The sequence below is a fragment of the Equus przewalskii genome, chromosome 31, assembly GCF_037783145.1.
Source record: "Equus przewalskii isolate Varuska chromosome 31, EquPr2, whole genome shotgun sequence".
In the NCBI taxonomy this organism is placed as follows: Eukaryota; Metazoa; Chordata; class Mammalia; order Perissodactyla; family Equidae; genus Equus; species Equus przewalskii.
In genome coordinates this window covers 16,540,700-16,561,263 of record NC_091861.1, presented here as the reverse complement: position 1 = coordinate 16,561,263, position 20,564 = coordinate 16,540,700, and the positions used below count along the sequence as shown (strand labels likewise).

Below are 20,564 nucleotides of genomic sequence, written 5' to 3'. Positions count from 1 at the left end.
CCCTGGCTCCTGCACATCTTCCAACCTTATCTTCCCAGTCAATGACTCAAGGCCAAAACCCAGAAGTCATCCTGAAGTATCCCTTTTCCTTCATGTTTCACAACCAATTTGTTAACAAACCTTGTCATCTCTGCCTGCTGAATGCATCTCCAGTCCACTCCTGTTTCTCTACCTTCACTACTTCCATTCTAATTCAAGCCACCATCAATTCTACCCTGAATTTTTAATAGCTTCCAAACTCCACTGGTCTCCTTAGAGTCCATTTTCTCCATAGCAGTCAGAATGATTTTGAAAAACATGAATTTGATTATGTTATTCACTTGCATTAGTAGTTTTCATTGCACTGAGAATAAATTCTAAACTCCTTATCACAGCCCAGAAGGTTGGGCACAATCTACCTCCTACCCATCCCTCCAACTCTTCTAGTGTCATCTTTCTCTCCCTCCCAATGCTTCAACCGCACTGGCTTTCTTCCCTTTATCTGAATGCACCAAGTTCATTCCTGGCTTCAGGCCTTGCATTTGCTGTTCACTTTGTCTGGAACATTTTGCTCCCCTATCTTCACATGACTGACTCTGTCTTGTCATTCAGGGCTCAGCTCAAATGTCAACTCAATTCAAATGATCATCCATTCTGAAATAGCCTGAGCGGGCATAATCACATTATTCTGTTTAATTTTCCTTATAGCATTCATCACTCTGAAGTTCTCTTGTTCTTTGTTTACTAGCTTTTTTTGGCTTCTCTGTATCCCCACCATTCATGTATTCACACGCACGTGCACACTCACACACAACACGTAAGGTCTGTGACAACAGGAACCTTGCCTGTCTTGTTTACCCCTGAATAAATGCCGGGCACTTAGTAAAAGCTCAATAAATATTTGGTGAAATGTAAGTGAAGGCAAAAGGAGTAGATATTCCCATTGTCAATCATGCCAGGAAGAGGCAGATTCTGGGACAGGAAACACTCACAAAAAGGGGAGCTTTGATGGGTTTGGGGGAGAAACTCTTTTCTCTGATGGATACCTTCGTGCTATGGCTTGGATTTGAAGGTCCTGGGTCCTAAGGCTCCTGCCTCTAGTCCCAAAGTAGGGAAGTCTGTCTCTGTCACATGCAGGCAGGGTGGCAGAAAGCGGCTTGCTTCTGCTACCTGTAGCGGACTGGAGGTAGCAGAGAGTCAGCCATTGTACTAAGCAGGGAGGCAGCCTACAGGGAGGCCCATGAGGCTGGGCTGGGGCCTGTGGGCTCTAGTTACTGTTCTCAGTCATTGCTGAAGGGAATTTTCTGCTGTCATCCCCCTCATAGGCTTTTCAGGAAAGCTTTCTCCAAAGTCACAGCTTAGTCTTAACTGTTCTTTGTGAAATTAATGGAGGTGTCTTTGCCATCTTGAGAGGGACGGGTAAAGGAGAGGCAAAGCATCTACGCCAGCTGCAGCCTGGGGAATTCTGCAGTTCCTCCCTGTAGAAGGCAGTTGATGAGAGCCCAAGAGGTGGTCCAGGACCAGCGGAGATGAAGCAGAGGCAGTAAGAGACTGTGAGGTGAGTCGCCAATGCCCTTGGGGAGGAACATCAGAAAGGGAGATGGGGGCTGGCTTCCCTGTGGCTCATGGTCCAAAGCATCACAATGTGGGATAATAATGAAAAGTCAGCCTCACTTGTGCTCACAGGCTGGTGAAGCCTGGGTACAAGTGTGACACGCATAAGACTGCTCCTCGAGGCTACACACAGAGGTCAGGGAGTTATCAGACCTGTGGGGCTTCCTGTCTTCTGGTTAGTGAGCTCCATTCAAAGCACAGATGAGGCGAGGCTTAAGCCAATAACTGGGCAGGATAATTCAGGAGGAAGTCAGAACACAGTCATGTAGAGTTCAGTTCTGCTCTGACTTCCTGGCTTCAGATCCCAATTCGATCATTTGCATTGTGGGTTTGGGCAGTTATCCAGCCTTATGGCTCATGAAGGTTAGTGGTACCTACCCAGTAGGGTTGATGTGAGGATTAAATGAGATAATCCATGGAGAGCACTAAGTCCATTGTTGGGTTCAGAGGAAGCATAAACACACGTGAGCTGGTTTTCGGTGATCTATGATTAAGCGCCTGGAGGAGCTATCAAGGAGAATTAAGCAGACTGTGAAGAGAGTTTTCCCACAGTGACCTGATGGCATGTCAGGGCTCATCTATTTATCTGGAGAACAGCAAACATGATTTCACAGTCAGAGTAGAAGTTACCTTAATCACGCCGTTGGTTCTCGCAGGCTCTGACCACTGCAGTAACAACGCCCGGCCATTCTCTTTCTGTTCTACTGTAAAGTTGCTCAGGCCACTTGGAGAAGATTCTAGGGTTTGAACCAGAGTCCAGGGGCTTGAAATTTCTCCTGCCTGGTTTGTGGCCACAACACCAATGTAATACGTTGTGAATGGTTCTAACCCAAAGAGATGGGCTTCATGGTTCGTTCCCTGTAAGACAATGAACAGGTTAGTTTTCTTTTAGAGACTGCGAACAATTGTTAGAAGGTCATTCTCTGACCAAGATTCATTAGCGATGGCAGCACAAATATCACAGCAGAGTTTTGAATGATTAAGAAAACAATGTGGTATTTTCTTGCTCTTGACGCCGTGAATATATTACTTAACGTTGCGTGATTTCAGACACACACAAACTGTGGATCAGATCGAATCTTTGCCTTTTCAGAGCTTGCATCCCAAAGGATGTGATGTAGAACATAAAAAAATCTGTGATACTTCAGGTCAGTGCTGTATCCAGCTCCTGATGGAAATCAGTGGTACCAAGTTACGCGGCAGATGATGGGATAATCTTAAGGGTTTGGAGATTCAATCTGAATGACCCTAATTCTCTTTCATTGATCCCCAACACTATTTGTTTATACCCAAGACTCTCTCTATCTTCTTCTCCCATTTTCTTGGTGTGCGTTTATATCTTACAAATGCAACAAAACAATAACAACAAGCCAACTGAACTATAAATGCAGAAACACCCATAGAGAAATCTAGTATTCATATAAATGCGAAAATATTCTCATTTCTTAAAAACACTGTAACTAAAACCATGAAAATTACCCAAAGTAATTGTCATCTAGGCTTTGAGAACTTGGTCTTTTTGATCTAAAAGAAGAAAAAAAATAGGATAGCAGAATTAGATTTTTCCTGCTTAGAGAGCAACATTTAACACATTTCGCATAACTGAATTGGGGCTAAGAATCCTAATATTTTGAAAGAGCCCAAGGGTGCTTTTTCCACATCTGGGCTGGATGGAGATATCTGTTTCCAGATAGGAATTATGTCTGAAGGTGGACCAGTAATGTGTGTATGGGTACACGCACACACACACACACACACACACAAATAGGTGACACTTTCTGCTGTGTACCATACCCACTGGATGGGAATAATCATGAGGAAGTTTTGACTGGTTTCATAGGATTTTTATGCTTGGTGGGGTGTAAGATTAGCCTTGATTTATTAGATGCTTAAATGTGACAGATAGTCTTCAATTGTCATTTTTCTTGCTGGGCACCGGAGGAGGAATGTGGGGTGGAGAAGAGGAAGTTATTTCTGAAAGAAGGTACCCAAAAGCATCAGACAAAGTTATGTGGATGGAAATTCTCCTCAATTTAGGGGCTCCAGCTATCATTTTGAATAAAATCTAAAATAAGGTGGCAAAATAAAACTGAACCATTTCCCCCCAAAATTGGTTAGAAAAACCAAAACACATCATAGAAGTAATTTTTGGTGCTGTTTCCCCACATTCTTGGTTATGAGTTTCAACTGTGTTAATGTTTCTTATTATGTGTTAAACATAAGCGGAGAAAACATAATTTCTTTTGCTTATCAAAAACTTGTAAAGTCAATTTTCCTGTTTCAATAAGTCCCATTATGGTATTACATGCTAACCTCTTGAAATCTTTTAATATTTAAACATTTGCTAAGCGAGCCGACTCTGAAACAAATTTTACAGAAATACTAATTTCTCTTTTTTAAAATATTAAAAGTTAGATCATAAATATTTAAAACTTATTTCTCCACAACATTGGATTGGTCTTTTAGATAAATATAGCACAGAACTAGAATGACCATAATGAATATTAAATCGAAGATGCTACAAGTCTCGATTACAAACATTCTTTTCCGATAAATGATTCCTTTTCTGAGGAAATAGGGCAAACATGGGCAAGATTAATAATGCAAAAAAGAACCATTCTTTGTTCAGAATCTTCAGTGATAGATGCCAAAAAGGCATAAGTTCCAAAGCAAATAGTAATCACCTCTAACAGATTATACATAAAAAAGGTAGGCTGTTGGGGGACATTTAGAGATAGCTTTTGTCATAAGAAACATGGAAAGCATGTGGGCCATAAAGCAAAAACATATGTATATTGTCAATAGCAGCACCTGCTCAATTACAGTTAATTTCAGAGCTGAGAATTCCGTTCAGCCCCTAGGTGGCAATACTCTCAAACACTTTTGGTAACATGAGGACGTAGTGATTAACTGCCGGCATTCGTCATCCAACACACTCCAGGCAACCATTAAAAAATAACAAAACTGATTTCATTATAGATTCTTTTCATAAACGTTGCTAGCACAGATCCTTGAAAGCAGAAGTATTCAAAATGCCCTGGCCTCTAAACCTTCACCCTCTAATGTAAAAACATGACCTGAACATCTCAGGTTAGAGTTCGTGCCTGCCTGGCACAGAAACGTTTGAAGGTCCGGTCCTACAAAAGGTGATTACAACAGCTGTTTTTCTTAATTTGGTTTATATCTTTAAAAACATAGAAACGATCCCATATTTTATTTTATTTTATTTTCGAGGAAGATTAGCCCTGAGCTAACATCTGCCACCAATCCTCCTCTTTTTGCTGAGGAAGACTGGCCCTGAGCTAACATCCGTGCCCATCTTCCTCTACTTTATATGTGGGACGCCTGCCACAGCATGGCTTGACAAGCGGTGCCTAGGTCCACACCCGGGATCTGAACTGGTGAGCCCTGGGCAGCCAAAGCAGAGCATGCAGACTTAACCTCTGCACCACAAGCCTGGTGCCAAAATGATCCCATATTTTAAATGTAAAGGAGAATTTTTATATCATAAATTTATACTGAGGACAAGTTCCTATATTATAGGAACAAGTTCCTAATTTGTTATTTCTGAAGAGCTACAAAACACACGCACACACACACACACTCACACACACACACACCCCTTAAATAAACCTCATTAATAGCCACGCTTTTTGTCAATGTTTAGTAAAGCCCATATGAAAAAAATAAAGAAAATTTTAAAATGGCAAAATGATCCTTACCAATTTATTCTTCAACATTTTAGGAAAGAATTTCTATCATTCTCTCCTGAATGGATTTTCAACATCAAAAATTCACTACTTTAGAGTCCTGTTGTAAAATCTGGGCACAGTTCCCTCTGTGGATTGGGTTGTGTCTTGTTTATTTATCCAGTTACTTGTTATTTTCCTTAAATTCAGAATATTTGCTTGAGCTCTGCTGATCTTAAATGTTTTGGGTTCAATTCCTTCCTTTGGGGCTGTAGCATTCTGTGACACTGACTAGTAAATGTCATCATTAAAAAACATCCTCCGGGGCCAGCCCTGTGGCCTAGTGGTTAAGTTTGGCATGCTCTGCTTCTGCAGCCCAGGTTCGTGGGTTTGGATCCTGGGCATAGACCTACACCTCTCATCAGCCATGCTGTGCCAGCAACCCACATAAAAAACAGAGGAAGATTGGCACAGATGTTAGCTCAGGGCTAATCTTTCTCAGCAAAAAAACACCACAAAAAACTGTCTTTCTTCCTTTTGCTCCTGTGCACCCCCTTTCTTCCTTCCCCTATGGAAATTATCTTAATTCAATACTCTTACTTCTTCCCCTTCATTGTCATTATTTTCCTTACTCTTTACCTTCACCCTTCCATCCTACCTATTCTTTTGAGATATTTATATATATACATATATATTTTTTTTGCTGAGGAAGATTAGCCCTGAGCTAACATCTGTGCTGATCTTCCTCCACTTTACATGTGGGTCACTGCCACAGCATGGCTGACGAATGGTACAGGTCCACTCCTGGGATCCAAACCCGTGTACCTGGGCCACCAAAGTGGAGTGCATCCAACTTAACCACTATGCCATGGGGCTGGCCCCTTGAGATATATGTTTTTGTTGTCCCTTCCCTATGGGCTACCAACTTGTACTTCCTTCCCTTCTCTCTTTGTCCTTTCCATGTCCACATCCACATAATATTCATATATATGTTTTTTATATTATATTTCATTTATTCATTCAATAAACATTTCTTAAGCACTACGTCTGAGCCAGGAACTGTGCCAAGTACTTAACGTTAAAAACTTAAGTTTATCCTCCCCAGAGCCCTCTAAAGTGGATTTTCTTATTCTTATTTTTTTCCAGTAATTTTATTGAGATCATAATGGTTTATAACATTGTGTAATTTCGAGCATACATATTTTTTATTCTAGAAGTATATTAACTACTTTTGCTAGGCAGTGGATGAAAAGAGTGACTCAACAAAAGCAAACAGGAATAAGCTGTTCTCAGCAATCTAGTATTTCCAATGAGCCTTAGCCTTTTTTCTAAACTTATATGCATGAAGCCTCGGAGTCTGGATTCAAATCAGGGCGTCCTTTTATGAGACGTAAAGACAAGAGTCTCTGGAACACTCTGCCAGTTGACATTCTGTTGGCAACTTGAACTACATTTTAACCTCTCCACTCTGCTCCTGGGGCACATGAAACTACTTGGAGTCTTCAGCAGTCTGACAATTTTAAACCATCTCCTCTGATTATTTTTGACGACTTGAAGTGCCCCAAAGGTGGCCATGGGGTCAATAGGTTTATGTAGGTTGAAAATGATCAAAAAATTACCATTGATCTGTAGCTGTCAATAAAAGGCTGTGTGGGGAGCCTCTCTGTACAAATGTTTAAACTGCATAAAGCAACCTAACTTAGTCATCTTCGAGTCTATTGATCTGATGATCCAGCAGTTTCCAGAGCTTTCCCTCTGGTCTTTGTGGTACATTTTCACTGAGCCCACTTGACTTCGGCCCTTAGGAATTTTTTACCATGCTCCTGGGAATGAATCCAAACAATGACGTACATCCACGGCTGTGCTCATCGACAGAGTATTACGTGCACTTATTACATTTTGGAAAAGGCCATTCTTCCTGGTCACCATCAACTTCATTCCCAGCTGTTGGGATTTCTTCTGTCTTTACCCCTCATCTTGGATTCCTCATTTTAGAATGGGTGACTTTGGGCTTATCAATCCTAACCAGGTTGCAGGATTCCTTCGCCTCCTTAGTTATCATGAATGCCAGAGAATACGTCACACCAAAAGTTTGCTTTTTTTGCCCAGAGAGAGCTTCAGAGGAATCTAGACTTAAATATATAACTCCTGTCTTCTTTAGTTGAGTGGCTTGATTGATGCTCCCTGGTTGTGTTGTAAGTTATAGTTTACCTTGTCATAATGAAGAATAAAGGAATGGTTATACACAAGTTTCTGGTTTAGATTACAAATAAAACATGAGAAGTAGGAAAAGTCCTCGTTTACCATCACCTAAAAGTCATGGCTTTGGGCAAAGTATATCCAGTCAATTGGATGACTTTTGTATATTTTAATGCTGACAAATCAACACAAAATATTTGTTTAGATTTCTGAAAGGCTGATAATTTGAGGCATAGCTGTAGGTTTAGCTTTCTTTCTATTTATAAAGTCCATTTTTGAGTTCTCCAAAGGTTGGTCAACATATTTATATCTAGTACATATTTTATAAAAATCAAATCAGTCTTGATACAGAAATGACCTCTTTATTACCCACAGCCAAATGTCAACCTTGACTATTTACCATGGTTATCTAAGTATGAGGCTTCCAAGCCTGCAAAATGTTAACATAATCAGAAAATTTGCACCAATTTCACATGTAAACTTATCTTACTAGTGCCATCTCTGGTCACATATCTCCTGGCTGGTGGGACAAAGAGGACATTCTTTGACAGCACACACATACATGCAGAGTTACTCCAGAATCAAAAATCTTTTTTTTTTTTTTGAGGAAGATTAGCCCTGAACTAACATCTGCTGCCAATCCTCTTCTTTTTGCTGAGGAAGGCTGGCCCTGAGCTAACATCCATGCCCTTCTTCCTCTACTTTATATGTGGGATGCCTGCCACAGTGTGGCTTGACAAGTTGTGCCTATGTCCGCACCCAGGGTCCGAACCAGCAAATTTCGGGCCGATGAAGCAGAACGTGCAAACTTAACTGCTGTGCCACCAGGCTGTCCCCAAATCTTTTTTTTTTTTGGCTGGGAAAGATAAGCCCTGAGCTAACATCCGTTGCCAATCTTCCTCTCATTTTTTTCTTTTCCCCTCTCTAAAGCCCTAGTACTTAGTTGTATATTCTAGTTCTAAGTCCTTCTACTTCTTCTATGTGAGCTGCTGCCACAGCATGGCTACTGACAGACAAGTGGTGTGGTTCTGTCCCAGGAATTGAGCCCAGGGTGCCAAAGTAGAGTGTGCTGAACTTTAACCACTAGGCAATCAGGGCTGTCTCTGATTGACTCACAATACAAGAAAGGTAGAAGAAAATACCCTTTAGGTTCATAGTCTATTGTTTTACGTGCATGAAAAGTGTGTATATGCTAGGTGGCATTGCTAAGTGGCATGACAGAGCTGCCAAAATGGTCAGTGGAAACATTCAGCATGGTTGATCAGCAGCTGCATTCAATTCTTTAAACACTTTTGAGCATCCGGCACGTACAGGATTCTGTAAAGTTGCTCTTGAGGATACAAGATGGATAACAAAGGATCCTGATCTTAGGAGCTTATAATCTAAAAGAGCAGGTCCATAACGCATTTAGCTACACCCAATTCAGAGTGTGGTAAGTGCTACCACTGAGTGCCTGGGAAACACGGAGGGGGTACTTCTAATTAGGAAGGGAGGAGGTGGGGAGTTGGAAATACTTAACTGGGAGGTGGCATCTGATATAAGTCAGGAAAGATGTGGAGTTTGAGTAGATGAAAATATGCGAGGGATTGGAAGAAAGAACAGAACGGAATAAATGCAGGCTACATTTGAGGAAGAGCTAGGAGCTCAACACAGCTGCAGCATTGTGTGTGTAGGCAACGGTGGGGATTAAGGCTGGAAAGAGATGGTGGTAAGATTGGAGAGGGCTGTGAATGTCACCCTAAAGCTCTTGGACTACATTTGTTAGGAAACAGTGAGTAACATCAGGCAAAAATCTGAAGAACTAATTATGTGTAAAGAGTTCTACAACGCAATTTCAAGGAATAATGGAAGAACTTGAAAATTTTGCCTTAAAGTAGTATAGGTCACGGTCAGTGACTGACGGAATAAAAAATCCGCTAAGAATTAATTAATTTATTCATTTAATTACTCTTCAGCCAGCAAGTATAATTCCCATAGATAAAAGGTAATGGGAAAGTATTTTCTTAGGAATAAGATGTAAAAATCTTTATTGAACGTTTGCTCTATTTCAAAATTTGCATTATTCTTAAGACACAAGTGTTTGTGTTTTGATCACAATCAAGGTGGATGTTGTAACCACTGCACTGGAGTGAAGCCAATTATACTGTCCTTTGTCATGGCCCACTCAGAATCACAGGGACCTGGTTGTGTTTTTGCTGATCATGGGGACACGTTTGCGTGGAGCTACTCACAGTTGCACCAGCCCCTTGTGCATATCAAACAGCTATAAGGCAGCTGGAAAAGGTTAAGGATACTATTGACGATTGCAAAACAGAACGAAGCTAATTTAAAGGTACACACAGTGTTAAAGCATTCTGAGCTCTGAGTTCTAACTAATATTAGAGGGGTTCATTTGAAAGACTTCAAGAAACTATAAACGCATATCTTCCCTTGAAGTAATTGTATATGCGTAATTATAATTGATTAGTTAGGGGCCATTTTGGCAACAATTGTCAATTTGAAACTTAAAATGTTCACTTTGGAGTATTCCTGTGTGAGTGATGTGTGCACTTTTCGGTCTTTATTCCCACAAATATCTACATTCAGAAAAGAAGAATGATATGTGAAATGGGGGGGGGGGGTTATTTTTTCCCTCTTATTGGATTACATTATTCATTTTGTAATGGGGGGTCCATGCAAAAAGAAGATTCAATTCACAGACATTTTCTGTATAGATAAATGGGCTCTATCAATTTAATCTATAAAGCAGAGCTGCAGTTCTTGCCAAATGAACGATGATGCCTCAGTTACCATAAAAACATTGAGGAAGAAAAGAATGGTTTCGAAATGGCTCATTTTTCAAAGGAGAAGAGGAAAAAAAAATTAAATTTGTGATAATTAAATTTTAAAGTGGCAAATCAGTCACACTAAATATTAAAAAGCGGTACTTCTGATCTATCAAAATTAAAAATGTGCATACTCTGTGACCCAGCAATTCCACTCTGGCAATCTATTTCATGGCAGCACTAGTAAAACTGTAGAAAATACATTTAACAGAATTTCGTTCCAGCCATAGTCTTGTATTTATTGAATCCTTGATTAAACATATATTTATCGAGGGCTTCCTGTGGTTTATGCATACTCCTGAGCCCTGAGGACACAGCAGAAAGCAAGAGAGGCAAGGACAGTACCTTCCTGAGTTTTACATTATAGTGAGGAAAAATGGGCAATATTTAAGCAAAATTAGGAGAGAGAGAAAATTAGAAATTGTGGCAAATTATGAAGGGAATAAGTCAAGTGGTGAACTAGTGTTGGGGTGTAGGTGGTTGGGAAGAGTGAGATTCTTGGTTTAAGAAGGGTGAGTAAAGATCCTTGAGGAAGTCCCATTTAGGCCAGAATGCCGAAGAAGCAAACCACATGACGAACCAGGGGAGAAACTTTGAGACAAAAGGAAGAGCTTGGAGTTTTTGCTGACAGAAAGAAGCTAGTGTGCGTGAGGCCTGTGAGAGAAAACAAGGATGGCGTGAGATAAGGTCAAAGTGATGGGCAGGGACCAGATAGTGTAAATCTTGTAGGCCAAGTTGAGTTAGGGTCTGATTCTAATTTCAATGGAAAATCATTGAATGCCTTTAAGAAAGAGAGTAACATGATTTAATTAGGCTTTAAAGAGTTCATTTTGCTGTTGCGTGGAGAATATATGTAGGGGATTGTATTAGTCTACTCAGGCTGCTGTAACGAAATACCACAGACTGTCTTAAAAAACAGAAGTTTGTATCCTCCAAGTTCTCAGATCAAGGTGCCATCAGGGTTGGTTCCTGGAGGGGCCTTTCTTCCTGGTTGTAGACAGCTGCCTTCTCACTGTGTCCTCACATGGCCCTTCCCTCTGTGTGCACATGGAGAGAGGGAGAGATCTCTGGTGTCTCTTCTTCTTATAAGGACACCGGTCCTTTCAGATTAGGGCCCCACCTTACCCCTTATTTAAGCTCAGTTACTTCTCTAAAGTCTCTATCTCCAAATACAGTCACACTGGGAGTCAGGGGTTCAACAAATGAATTTTAGGGGAACACGATTCAGTCCATAACAAGGATTAAGAGGAGGAACGGCTTTTGCAGAAGTCCAGGGAAGAATGATAGTGGCTTGGACTAGGGTGGTAACAGTGGAGGTGCAACTAAGCGAATGGATTTATATTTTGGAAGTAGAGCCAACAGAATTATGATGGGTTGACTGCAGAAGGAAAGGGAAAGAGAGGAATCAAAGAGGACACTTGGCTTCTTGCCTTGAGAGAAAGGGTGAATGGTGGTGCCATTTAATGAGATGTGGAAGTCTAAGCGAGTAACGGATTTGGGGAAGGAGTGAATAATTTTGGCCTTATTAAGTTGAGATGCCACCAAGACCGTTAGATCTATGAATCTCTAGTTCTGAGTAGAGACTGGGTTGGAAATACACATTTGGGAGTCATTGGACATCTCTCCCCGAATCTAGTCTCAAATCCAGCTGCCTTTTCAACCTTTCCACTTTTACATCTAATACATCTCAGACTTAACAAGCCTCAATATGCTCTCTTGATTTTCCCTCCTGGGTAGTTTGTATTACCTAAAATAGGTTAAAATGGAACTACATATCTCAGAATCCCCTTCTGTGGCAGTCACACCGTAAGGTGATCCCCCAGTGAATCATACCTGTGTCTCACGGCCTTCCTTTGAGTGCAGGCAGGACCTGTGACTCACTTCTAACCGCTGGAAAATGGTAAAGTTATGGGATGTTACTCACATGAATGTAGAAGATTCCATCTCAACTGACTGAAAGTGAAATTCTCCCATTGGTCTTGAGGAAGTAAGTTGCCATGTTATGAGAAGGCCTGTGAAAGAGCCCTGTGGCAGGAAACTGTTGGTGGCCTCCAAGACCAGAAGGCCAACAGCCAACAAGAAGCTGGGACCCATAGTCCTACAACCACAAGGAAATGAATTCTGCCAACAACCAAAATGAGCTTGGAAATATATACTTCCCTAGTCAAGCCTCCAGATGAGATGCAGCCCAGTGGACACCTTGACTGTAGCCTCGTGGGACCCTGAACGGAGGACCCAACTGAGCCATGGGACTTCTGACCCATGGGAACTGTGAGATAACAAATAGAAACAAATTGTTTTTAAGCCACCAAGTTTGCGGTAATTTGTTACGCAGCAGTAGGAAACTAATACATAATGCTGTATGGTTCTGGTTAAAATTGGTGAGAGATTTGGAGGATGAAAGTAAAGCAGTGGTCATTACTCCTTGAAGTTCATTAAGGTTGGATGTGAAGATAAAAAGGCACAGAGGTGCAAGCGGGTTTCAGCTTGTCCTCATTTTCCTCTGCTCCATATCTGACCCTTCCTTCCAATGGTTGACTTTGACCAACAGTGGCCCCAGGTCTATGACCTGATGCTTGGTGTTGGTCCCACAGAGATGGCAGCTACACAGATGTACAGCTTCATATAGACCTCTCCACAAGCTTCCTCCTGGCAGTTCCACCTAGATGGCCAATCAAGCCTGGCTTCTTAAACTGGCTGAGTGGCCACTCCTTTACCCATCCTCTTACTCCTCTCTCTGGATCTTCACTTTCCCAGCTCTTCCCACAACTGCGTAAAGTCTAGTTCCTATAAGAAATCCCATATCCCCAAACCCATAGCATTCAGTTTCCCCAGTTGAAATGTGTCTGATGCATTCACCAAAGCTGTGTTGCCTGCAGTCTTCCCCTTTTTGCAGTTGATGACAGCTCCATCCTTCTGGTTATTTTATCCAAAAACTTTGGATTCATTCTCTCTTTCCTTTACACCTACATCTAATCATTAGGAAATAGGATCAGGTTTATTTGACTTCAAAATACATCCAGAATCCTATCAGTTCTCACCACCTCTACTACTACCACCCCAGTCCAAGCCATTCTCTTCCACTTCCACCACTGCAATAGTCTGTTGAACTGGTCTTCCTATTTTTAACCTTAAATCCCACTATCTACATGGCAGCCAGAGCGATATTCAGAAACATTAGTCAGATCTTGTGACTCCTCTGCTCTAAACCTTGCAGTGGCTCCCTTGTCATTTAGAGTAAAAATCTGTTGTTCTTGCCTACCTTCTCATTTCCCCTTTGTATCATCTCCTACCTTTCTTCCCACTTGCAAGCTGCATGGCAGCCACACCAGTCTTGTTGCTGGTCTTCAAACACATCAAGCATGCTCCTGCCTTAAGGGTCCTGTACTGGCTGTTTCCTCTGCCTGCAGCCCACTTTACCCAACAAGTCCACATGGGTAACTTCAGCTCATCTTCTCACTGAGCCGCTCCTATTCAAAACTGCAACTTGCCCACTCTCCTCTCCCCCTCCTCCCATTTTGGAACCCTTTACCTTGCTCTCTATATTTTTTTCTTTTCCAAAGCTCTCATCGCTCATTTCCAGCATATCCTATAATCTACTTATCCATCATGATTGTTATTTATTGTCTATCTCTCCTTAGTAGAATGTAAATTCCACTGGGCCAGGGACCTGTGTCTCTTTTATTCTCTGCTCCATCCCAAGTGTCTCTAATTGTACCTCATATAGAGTAAGTGCTCAAAAAATATTTGTGCTGTCAATGAATATGGACACAATTTAAAATGAAGGGATGAGGTGAAGAAGAGAGTGTAGAGAGAGTCTGAGGAGAGACTTAGCGAGAGTCTAGGAAGAAAGTGTAGGTAGAGAAGAGGGCCCAGGACCACAATCAGTGACAGAACCAAAATGAAGGTGAGAAGCACAAGCAGAAGAGAATGAGTCAGTAACGAAAGCTAAGAAAAGATCAGTAAAGTAGGAAGAAAACCAGGAGAGTGCAAGTTCATGAAACTAATAGAAGAGGATATTTCATAAAATTGACAGCATGGTCATCAGTGTCAAATGATGCTGAAACGTTAAGTGAGGTGGACGCAGAAAGATCTTTGGATTTGGCAAGAGTTCTTTTTTTTTCCTCCTCCCCAAAGTCCCAGTGCCTGGTTGTATATTCTAGTTGTAAGCCCTTCTGGTTCTTCTATGTGAGCTGCTGCCACAGCATGGCTACTGACAGATGGGTGGTGTGGTTCCACGCCAGGGAACCGAACCCGGGCCTCTGAAGCAGTGAGCACTGAACTTTAACCACTAGGCCATCCGGGTTGGCTCAAGGATTCTTTTCTTTTCTTTTCTTTTTTCTTTCTGCTTTTTCTCCCAAACTACCCCCCATACATAGTTGTATATTTTAGTTGTGGGTCCTTCTAGTTGTGGCACGTGGGATGCTGCCTCAATGTGGCCTGATGAGTGGTGCCATGCCTGCGCCCAGGATCTGAACTGGTGAAACCCTGGGCTGCCACAGTGGAGCACGCAAACTTAACCACTTGGCTATGGGGCTGACCCCTCAAGGATTCTTGAAGTAAGCCTTTGTGTGGAGTGGTAGGGACAGAACTCTGATTGGAGTGGGAAGAAGAGAGAACTAGATGTGTGGAAGTAGAAACAGGGAACATTACTGGAACTCTTGAGAAATTTGGCTGTAAAGGAGAACAGGAAAATGGGATGGTAGCTGGAGGGGCCCACAAGGTCACATTTAAAAAAAAGAGATACTATCCCATGTTTGTATATTCCCTCCAATAAAGAGGGAGAGATTGATGAGGCAGGAAAGGGTATGATATTTAGAAAAATCCTTTTAGCTTTGCAGGTGGAAACCAGGTTAGCCAAAATTCTGTGTACGGCAAACTGATCTGGGTAGGCTCAGGTATCAGCCAATGAACTTGGAATTGCCTGTAGCATCTGCAGCAAAGCAATGTTTTATACTAAGAGTTACCATCATTGTGTGCTTAGCTCTTTCCATAGATAAATTGGGAACAATAGAGCTTCACCAAAAATGAAGTGGTAGATAAACTACAAGGCCCATATCTATTAGAAGCAGGTAATTCTTTTATTCATTTTTAAAGTTTTAATTAAATTATTACTTTCAATAAATTATAATACCTTTGAAATGAAGAGTATTTAATAAAAATTTCCCTGCCCAGTAGCAACGAAAGCTATCAGTTTACCATTTTCCTGTGTATCCTTCCTAAGATAGGGTAATTATTTTTTATTTTTTACAGTTACTTTTTTTCTTTCTTTTTTTTTTAAAGATTGGCACCTGAACTAACAACTGTTGCCAATCTTTTTTTTTTCTTTCTGCTTTTTCTCCCCAAATCACCCCCAAGTACATAGTTGTTTATTGTAGTTGTGGGTCCTACTAGTTGCGGCACGTGGGACACCGCCTCAGCGTGGCCTGATGAATGGTGCCATGTCCGTGCCCAGGATCTGAACCAGCAAAACCCTGGGCCGCCACAGTGGAGTGTGCAAACTTAACCACTCAGCCACGGGGCCGGCCCCAGGGTAATTATTTTTGAGCAAAGTTTTTGCTTTTACAATGTCAGACCTGTTGAAAAGTACTTTACAGGCACTATCTCATTTCATCTTCACAATGAAGCTGTGAGGTTGGTAATATTACAGATAAGGAAATTGAAGGTTACATAAGTTAAGTGACTTGTCCAGAATCACACTGCTGGCGAGTGGCGGGGTTATGATTTTATTCCTGTACCATACAGAATTCAACGGCATCAGTGGTTCTAACGTTTTGGTCTTGGGACCCCTATTTCTTAAAAACAATAGAGGATCTCCCAAAGCTTTTGTTTCTGTTCTTTGTATCTGTCAATATTTGCCATATTAAAAATTAAAGTTGAGAAAATTTAAATTAAAAATTGAAATTATATGGGGGCTGGCTCGGTGGCGTAGCAGTTGTTTGCACATTCCGCTTCAGTGGCCCACGGTTCACTGGTTCAGATCCTGGGTGTGGACATACGTACCGCTTATCAAGCCATGCTGTGGCAGGTGTCCCACATATAAAGCAGAGTAAGATGGACACGAATGTTAGCTCAGGGCCAATCTTCCTCAACAAAAAGAGGAAGATGGGTGGCAGATGTTAGCTCAGGGCTAATCTTCCTCCAAAAAAAAAATAATAAAATTATTTGTTTGAAACAGGTGTCCCAAATTTGTCATAAGCATTGCTGCCTGTGAGTGAGAATGGGTTTGAATTTACTCATGTACTTCCTTTCTTGGTGGACTTTCTGCTGCATTGTACCGGTCTGTTCACTTGCTTGTCCTCCCACTACCAAGAGAATTTTTTGCATGAGGACTGTTTCTTAAGCGTGCTTTACCTTGATTCTCTCATATGTCAAAGGTGAGCAGTAATAGTACCTACCTTTTTGAGTTTGTAAACTTTAGTGGGTTAACTCTTAGATGGTGCCTGACACATCGTGGGCATTTAACAAGTGCTGGATTTTATTATTATTGTCTTAGGCATCCAGGGGATGCTTCTACACATAAGATATTCAATAAATATTTCTGGAAGGGATGATTGAATAAATGGATGAGTCTACAGCAGTGGAAATCCCACAAGGCATTTTCAGCGGATAGCACCCTGGCTTGTATGGAGAATATATGGAGAATAATATTTTGAAAAAAGGCATAGCATCTTACAAAAGTAAGCATATCTTTTAAGTTCAATTTATGAACACTATCCTAGTAAATGTTTGTTGTGGAGACCTAGCAGATATTGGATAAATGTACATTGAATAATCGAGTAAATTCTTCCTTATTACTGACTTCATTTATTTGGTGTTTAGAAATTTATTTGCACATATACATAAAGTGGATCATATAATAATGAGTATAATTTTTCATTTTTATCTCTAGGGAGTGAAATATGATACAGTTTTTTGTGTTCTTACAACCCCTGATATTGGGGGTGGACTGAAAAAGATAATGCCTTTCTCTAATGAAGAATAAATACGACTATTAGGTAGTATAGGAAATTTGCATAGGGAGGTTGATGCTATAAAACCCAAAATGACATTTTCCAGAGGCTCTGGGTATTAGGATGGCAGACATTCATTCAGTCCCCATGGATCGGGTTATCCTTGGAAATAGGAAAATGTGAACAATTTTATGATGATAAATGTAAAAATGTACATAAAATGGGAATTCTAAGAAAGTAGAAAAAATTAAACAAGTGCACTCAAAAATAGACCAATCAGCTTTAAAATAAAATAAAACAAAGGCCTGAATCAGCCTTCTACTCCGTAAAGGGCCAGGACCAGAGAGTTTTACCAGTGAAGTTTTTGGTTGTTGCTTTTAATTAAATCTGTGAGTAACAGATAATTGATATTATGTACAAAGTCTTCTAAAAAATAGGAAAAATGGACCAGATACCAAACTCATTATATGACATTAGTATAATATCAGAATTGGACAAGAGCATATCAAGAAAACTATGTTATGTACCCAGATCACTTGAGATTAGATGAAAAAGTCATAATATTGGCAAATAGTATTCAACAGTATATTTAAAGACATATCATGACTATATAGGATTTAGCCCTTAGAAGTTGATTCACATAGGATCATCTCAACAGAATTAACAAAATTACCACCCATTCATGTTAAAATCTCTTAGCCAAATGAAAATAGAAGAGATTATCCTTAATCTGATAAACAGTATTTAGTAAAATCATATTTAATGCTAAAGCCTTATAAATCTTCCCATGACTATAACAATCAAGTCAGACAGGATGCCCTTTAGTCATCATTGTCCTGGTAATCCTAGGTAATGCCAGACCAAAACAAGAAAAGGAGAGAGAGAGGGATGCAGAAGAGATTGTTAGAGCTCACCAAATATCCATTTACTCTTCCACATTCTCCAGCTTTCCTGTACCTAAATGGGGTTATATGACTAATTCTTGTCAATGGGATGTGTGGAGAAGGGATCTAAGCCACTTTTAGTCCTGGACCTCAACAACATCTTACAGAGCCCTCCAGCATGTTCTTCCCCTATCATGGTCTGGCATTAATACAAGATGGCGAAAAGCAGCCAAACCCACTATTGCTTTCCGTCTCTCTCTTGTGTTCAAATATCTCACTGATATTTGGAATTTTGTTATCACTGCATATCCTATCCTATCTTATCCTATTTTGACTAAAACAAAGCATATGCATTTGGAAGGATGAGAAATAAGGTTAATGACTACTTAAAAAGTCCAAAGCTTCTAAAAATAAATTATTGTAGAGTTCAGCAATGTTATGATCAAACCCAGAAATCAGCTGTATTTCCCAATAAGAAATATGATGTCCAGATTCCAAAACTTACAATCTATAATTACAGGAAAGGTGGGAAATCATGGAGCCTACATTCTAGTCAAGAATATTTAGTTACAGTGAACAGGAAAGAATTTTGACTGGAGAAAGAGAGGAATTGAAAGGATAGGATGCAAGCACATGAAATTCAACTTGGACTCTTAGAGACTGGAAAACTGTCAGAACCTGGAGTTTCTCTTTCTCTCTCTGGGCTGCATAATATTTCTGTCTTCTCTTTCTCTTAACTTGCTTTATTTCTTTACTTATTGCCCAACATGACTACCAATTTCCAGTCTAAATAAACTTACAGCTTTAGTACTCATGGCTATCTGACCACTGTTTCTGGGCATCTTCAGAAAGAGAGTGTTGTTAGAGTGGCTGTTAGCTGGGCAATGGATTGGCTGGCCTTGGGTCAGCTATTGCTGAGGAAGGGTAGGGTCAAATTGTAGAGCCCTATGCCCCTAGGTTCCTTTTGTGGCATAAATTCTAAGTGATGGCAGGTCTAAGGGAGAGGATGCATGGTCATCTTAAAACAAACACTCCCAATCAAGGTCATATCTTTGATATTAGATGGCAATATGGCTGAGGATTGCCCTCCATGACTGTCTCTGGAAGGACTTTCCTCTTGGCAAGGCTGGTTATTGATCCGACTAACATCCCGTCTCTTAGATTTGAAGTGGTCCTGAAGCCTATGCTTCAACGAATGCAAGATGCTTTCCGACATCACTTACCTGCTCTCCTAGATCCTATTTCATTGCCATAGTCAAGTGGAAGGATCAAGTCCAAACTTTTCTAATTTGAAGGTCAGGTGGATGCCATAGCCTGGATCTGGTCAGGAAGCAATTGGGGTCAGGACTGCCAGGCCTTATCAGCAAGTACTCCCGCAGCCTTCCAGTCCCGGGTCATGCTTTGCCCCTTTGTCTACACCCTGTGCTCCAGCCTCAAGATTCAGAGGGTCTCGTTGCAACACTCTTCAACGAGGTTTTGCTTTGGATCATGGCTTCCCGTTTGCTCAGAGGCCCTTCCATGCCTGGCAACTCCTGACCATCCTCAAAAACACACATTTAATGTCATCTCCATTTGGAAGAGTTTTTTGACCCTTAGGAAATTACCTACTCCTCCTCTTTTGTCTTTATGTTGTTCCTGGCATTTTTACACTGCGTTAAGGTGGTCCATTTACCTGCCTTCTCTCCCCACTAGACCTTGAACACTTAGAGGACAAGAACTGTGGATACACAATATGTTTGGCGCCCTAAGGGTGCTCAATAGATTTTCTGCTGAATGGATAAATTATCTTTTACTTAAATTTATTTTATTTTTATTAAATATTAATTTAATATTTTTAATTAATTAATTTTTTGAGGAAGATTAGCCCTGAGCTAATTGTTGCCAATCCTCTTCTTTTTGCTGAGGAAGATTGGCCCTGAGCTAACATCCGTGCCCATCTTCCTCCACTTTATATGTGGGACGCCTACCACAGCATGGCTTGCCAAGCAGTACCATGTCCACACCCGGGATCCAAACCAGTGAACCCCGGGCCGCCAAAGCAGAACATGCGCACTTAACTGCTGTGCCACCAGGCCTGCCCCTAATTTTTTATTAAATACATTATCTTATTGGCAATATGCTAGGTGTCTGAAAACATATTTACCATGGAATATACCTCATTTCTTTGAATCCAGAGTTCCGTCTATTTCAGGACATACTGTCATTTTATATATCCCTAAGAAAGAACAAAAAGGCTTCCAAAAGAATGAAGATACAACGATTTTTTTATCACTTAGAATTTTTATTTTATATTTGTTGAAAGACACCTTTAGACTTGTATGGGCACAGGTTTTTTTTTTTTTAATTGTATATTAAGCTTCTGTTTCTGTGCCTTTATGTATATACAATAGCTTTTCATTTTAATGCCAAATCATAGTGTAA

The 20,564-nt window shown here is 40.7% G+C and overlaps 1 protein-coding gene across 1 annotated transcript in view; it reads right to left on the bottom strand.

Annotated features, from left to right (window-relative positions):
- The window catches only part of USH2A (usherin), a 746,622-nt gene that overhangs the window by 53,304 nt on the left and 672,754 nt on the right, over positions 1 to 20,564 (bottom strand). The window contains exon 62 of the mRNA XM_070602521.1: positions 2,224 to 2,451. Within this exon, the coding sequence (XP_070458622.1) occupies positions 2,224 to 2,451 (228 nt within the window). The remainder of the gene's footprint in view (positions 1 to 2,223; positions 2,452 to 20,564) is intronic.